General features: G+C 53.7%; 1 protein-coding gene across 5 annotated transcripts in view; it reads right to left on the bottom strand.

Annotated features, from left to right (window-relative positions):
• Positions 1–5,320, bottom strand: part of JUP (junction plakoglobin) — a 26,996-nt gene that overhangs the window by 4,731 nt on the left and 16,945 nt on the right. For all 5 annotated transcript variants that reach the window (XM_024745811.1, XM_024745821.1, XM_024745839.1 and 2 more), the window contains exons 6-10: positions 5,130–5,274; positions 4,922–5,025; positions 2,869–3,207; positions 1,092–1,247; positions 763–882 (exon numbers count right to left, since the gene is read on the bottom strand). In XM_024745811.1, the coding sequence (XP_024601579.1) occupies positions 763–882; positions 1,092–1,247; positions 2,869–3,207; positions 4,922–5,025; positions 5,130–5,274 (864 nt within the window). The remainder of the gene's footprint in view (positions 1–762; positions 883–1,091; positions 1,248–2,868; positions 3,208–4,921; positions 5,026–5,129; positions 5,275–5,320) is intronic.

Here is a 5,320-nt window from a genome sequence, read left to right as displayed (position 1 = left end):
GTGGGATCTTCCCGGACCGGGGCACGAACCCGCGACCCCTGCATCGGCAGGCGGACTCTCAACCACTGCGCCACCGGGGAAGCCCAAGCACTCTCATTGTTTTCTTTGCCAATTTGATAGTGGAAAACGGGCTCTCACTGCAGGGTAAGCTTCATTTCTTTAAACTCCTGGGGTTGAGCATTGCTTTTTGTTTTTTGGTTTTTTTAATATTTCTTTATTTGTTTGGCTGCGCCGGGTCTTAGTTGCGGCACACGGGGTCTTTAGTTGTGGCATGTGAACTCTTAGGTGCGGCATGTGGGATTGAATCCGGGCCCCCTGCATTTGGAGTGCGGAGCCTTAGCCATTGGACCACCAGGGAAGTCCCGAGCATCGTTTGTTTATGAGCCACCTGGGAATTGCATGTGCCTCTTCTTATATAACTACTGGGGTCTAGCACTGGGGTCTAGTATTAACGAGCTCTTTTTATATGAAAGATATTAAACTCTTATCTGTTGTGATGCTTGCAAATATCTTCTCAGTTTGCTGTTTACTTTTCAATGCTTTTAGGTTTTTCCGGACATTAAAACATAGTTTTTATTTTCATTTGCTGGCGTTTGCTAAGTGGTCACTCCTGGTGCGGCCACTTCTCTCCAAACTCCTCCAAAGACCTCTTGATGCCTGGCCCAGACCCCCTCAAACCCGTGGCTGGCAACCTTCCCCTTTCAGCAGTGGGCAGAAGCAGGGGTTGGGGGAACCTCTCCTGCCCACCTGCCCCAGACTCACCTGCACAAACAGGGGGATGGTGTTGAGTCGGAAGATCTCCATGCGGTTCATGGGATCCCGGGCGAGGATGTGCAGGGCTCCGGTGCAGCCTTCCACGATCTCCTCCATCCTCACGCCGTCCTGTACAAGAGGAGCCGTTGGGGCATAGCAACAGGTAGCCCTTGGGAGTGGTCACACCCCCCCAGGATGCTGGCAAACCTCACTGGTCCTTGGAGTTGGCATCAATTGCAACTCGCCTCCCTATTTACACACTCGCATGCGCACACGTTCACACAGAGGACACTCTGACTCCCCGGGTAGAGGGTCACAGGCCCCTGCAGCTCACTTACCGTGTAGGGCTGCTGTGTGCCTGCAGCCATGTGGCGCTGGGCATCCTGGTGGGCCTTGACCAGCAGCTGGATGAGGCGGGGAATGACCGCTGCCTCCTGCAGTGGGGCATGGTTGGCTGGGCACAGGGCCAGATTCCTGATCAGGCCGATGGTTGCCTGGCAAGAAAAGGGACGCTCATCAAGGGCATTTCCTGGGCATCACTTCTCTAGCATCATCTCCTCCTTCCCCTCTCATCTCTTCTGTTGCCCAGGCCAGCCACAGACATGCTGGAAGATCTCCAGAGAATGAGATCACCCCCAGCCCATGTCCCTTATTCCCTACAATCTGTGGGTCCTCATGTCTAACTCTTAGAGCCCCTGCTAAAACGATACCCCATTCCAGAATATTCCATCAGCCCCCAGGCCCTGACACTGCCCCCGTCCCCTCTCTCTTACCTCCCACTCACAGACAACATAGTCTTGCTTTTCCGATAGCTCCCAAACCCTGATTATCAGGGAGAGGGGGTCCTCACTAGGGGTGACCCCGAAGCCTCCTGCTTTGGTGACGCTCACACTGTAATTAATCCCCAGCAGGCGGCTCTGGGAAGAGGTCTCCGCCCCAGGGTCCTCCAACTCCCAGGAGCCATTCTGGCCTCCCAGGGCTCCTTGGGGAGCAATTTATCATCTTACTTGATCCTCAAAACAAGAAACCAGGACGGCAGGGATGAAAATCACGGGGGAGATGAGGACAGGGTGGATGACCTGCCAAGGTCACTTGTCAACTTAGCTGCTGGGTCAGGGTGCAAACCCTCCGCCCACCTCGAGCTTGTGCTGCAGACCAAGACCAAGGAGGGGAGGGACCGCGTGCTGCCCTTTCTTTAAAATACAATATATATAATCACTTAAGAGTCATTCTTATCTGGACTGTTCTACTGTTGAAAATGTAGGCAATAGGACCCCCGCCAGCTGGCTCCCGCGCCCTTTGACAAGACCCCAGCTGTCTATGGCAGCTTCCCTCACTCTCTGGCACCAGGTGTCACACACACCGGTAGCTCTGCCCGGGCTCACCCTCACCTCCCCTGCCTGTTGACAGGGAACTGATACACATCTCTCCTCTACCCAGGCAGCCTCCTGAGAAGAAGGCTCCACCCTGGCTCCCAGTAGCAGACACCAAGTGTCCCCAGAATCCTCTCTACCCTTTGTCTTTTTCGCAACCCTCCTGAGTTTGAGCAGGACACATAACACAGTGCTAACATCCTTGCATCCAGATGTGGCCAAATGACCAAGTTCCAGAGTATGGGCTGAAGTGATGTGTCCCACTTTCTGGTCGCTGCTAGCCCTCCCTACTTCTCCAGGGCTAAAAGGCACCTATGGGGATGATATAGTCCAACTGTTCGTGTGAGGACAACCCACCCTCATGACCAGACCCTCTGGCATAAGGAATGTGCTCCATGGACCACCAATATCACCTGGGGGCTTGTTAGAAATGCAGACTCTCAGGCCCACAGAATCAGAGCCTGCAGTTGAATGAGACTGCCCAGGGTGTTCCTATGCATATTAAACTTTGAAGCTCTATTCTAGGAGCTGGCTGAGCTACGAGATAGGAGTCTGGGTCTCAGGAGCAGAGCCACTGTGGAGGTCTAAACTGGAACATGAGAGAGGAGTAAACTTCTGTCTTATCGGAGCCACTGTATTTTAGGCCTCTTTGTTACCGCAGCTTTGCCTGAACCCATACAGCACCTAATCTTGTCTTCAGAGCTCCTCCCCTCGCTGGACCCCACCGTGCAGTGGGCGGTACCTTGACCAGCGGCCACTGGTTGGGCTGGTTGAGCAGCTTGACGATGGCCGGGATGCCGTAGTTGAGGCGCACGGAGTTCTGAGCCATCTCGGCCTCGGGGTGGCGGCTGGTGAGGTGGCGCAGGGCACAGATGGCGGGCTCTGTGATGTCATCCTTGTCACCGGCACACAGGATGGCATGGATGAGCGCCTCCACGCCACTGTTCTGCGTCACCAGCGTCTTGTTCTTGCTGTTGTTGCAGGTCAGGTTGGACAGAGTGCCCGTGGCACAGGTGAGGACATTGACGTCGTCCACGCTCAGCTGGTTCACCAGAATCTTCAACACACTCTCCAGGCCCTCCTGGGGTCGGGGGAGGCAGAGTGAGGGAGGTTCCCAAACGCAGGGTCTTCCCAAGTGTACCCGGGAGAACAGATGGCCTACAGGGGTCTCCAGCCCACTCAGCTCATACTCGATGGGCCCTGCCTGTGTGTGTTCATCCCCGTGATCCTGCCAACACCCGTGAGAAGGTAGTCGTGGGGCAGCTGAGGCCCAGAGAGGTTGAGGGCCTTGCCCATAGACCCACAGCTAGTGAGCCGGATCTGAACTCAGGCCTGTCTGTAAGCTCCACGCTCTCTCCTTCCACCCGATCCTGTCCTCAGACCCAACAGAGCTCTACTCAGGCCGAGGGAGGCCCCTAGGCCAGAAAGAAATTGTTGAGGAGGTCCATGCTTCCATGGCCCAGCTGACCCACTTTTTACACACTTCTCCCCTCTCTGGGCCTTAGCTGCTGCCCATTCAGTGGTCCCCAGGCCAAATCTGCTTTCAGGAAACATCCCTAACCCAGGAGCCTCATTCTCCCAAGAGGAGCCATGTGGGCCCTGTGATGGAACAGGAAGACCCCAGGATCTGGGGACAGACAGTCCTGAGTTCAAATCCCAGCTCTGCTGTCTGCTAGCTGTGACCAAGGGCCATTCCTTAACTCCCTGAGCCTCTGTTTCTTTTTTTTTTTTTCTATTTTTCTGTGAAAACTTTCTTTTTCTTTAAATTTTTTATTTAATATTGGAGTATAGTTGGTTTACAGTGTTGTGTTAGTTTCAGGTGTACAGCAAAGTCAGTTATACATATACATGTATCTATTCTTTTTCAGATTCTTTTCCCATTTAGGTTATTACAGAATACTGAGTAGAGTTCCCTGTGCTACACAGTAGGCCCTGCTGATTATCTATTTTAAATATAGCAGTGTGTACATGTTAATACCAAATTCCCAGTTTGTCCCTTCCCCCCGGTAACCATAAATTTGTTCTTTAAGTCTGTGAGTCTGTTTCTGTTTTATAAGTAAGTTCATTTGTATCATTTTTCTTTAGCTTCCGCGTATAAGCGATATCGTGTGATATTTGTCTTTCTCTGAATGACTTACTTCACTTAGTGTGATAATCTCCAGGTCCATTTGTGTTGCCGCCAATGGCATTATTTCATTCTTTTTAATGGCTAAGTAATATTCCACTGTGTATCTGGACCACCTGAGCCTCTGTTTCTTCATCTAGGCCCCACACTCTACCTCCCAGTACTGAAAGGGGTAAAGGAGCCAATGTCCCCGGTGCCTAGTGGAGCCCAGCACGTGGCAGGTGCTCAACAAGCAGCCGATCGATGCAATTCTTAGCAGTGACAGTCAGGTTCGAAGGAGGGACCAGAAGACTTGTCCTGAAACTGCATTTTTCCTTAAGCTGTTTTTAGGCACCGGCGACCCCCAAGCCGTCTCCTGCATACTGCTGCCGCCACCGCCCAGGGTCTAGGTCAGAACTGCTCCTCTGACACCAGCTGAACCCCAGCCAAGAAACATCAGCCTCCTTCATCTAGTCCCCTTTCTGAATCCCTAACAGGGATTAGAGCCTTGAGCCTAAAGGGATGAGGGGTTACAGGGCACTTCCATCCCCAGCCACAGTGGAGCAAGATACAGAGGCCTCAGGCCTCCCCCAGCTCCTAAGTTCAGACTCCCAGACAGGAGGTTGGACATGGTAAGATGGAAGGACGAGGTGGCTGAAGAGGCAGACCCAGGCTCCACGACCTCCCTCACCTGCTTGGTGGCCACGTCCGAGAGGTTGCGCAGGGTCCAGAGGCAGTTCTGCACGAGGCGGGGGCTGCTGCTCGTCAGGTGTTTGCCCAGGGCCTGCATCCCACCTGGGGTGGGAGATGGGGGCACATCAGCCACAGGGGAGCACCGCTGACTGAGCCTGGTCACTGGTCAGAGCCCCTACCCCCGCCTGCCTGGCCACAGTACTCACCAGCCTCCACGATAGCGGGCTTATTGCTGGGACACACGGACAGCACCTTGAGCACACGGCTGGTGGTCCAGAGCAGCTTCTCGTAACTGTAGTTCCGCATGATGTGCACAAGGGCCTGGGGTCCTCCGTTGGCCAGGATGATGAGCTGTGGAGGGAGGGGGGAAATGAGTGTAAGACAGAAAGGGACTATG

The sequence above is a fragment of the Neophocaena asiaeorientalis genome, unplaced genomic scaffold (assembly GCF_003031525.2).
Source record: "Neophocaena asiaeorientalis asiaeorientalis breed wild unplaced genomic scaffold, Neophocaena_asiaeorientalis_V1.1 scaffold1, whole genome shotgun sequence".
NCBI lineage: Eukaryota > Metazoa > Chordata > Mammalia > Artiodactyla > Phocoenidae > Neophocaena > Neophocaena asiaeorientalis.
Note: the sequence above shows the minus strand (reverse complement) of the source record. Positions and strands in the feature narration are given on the sequence as shown.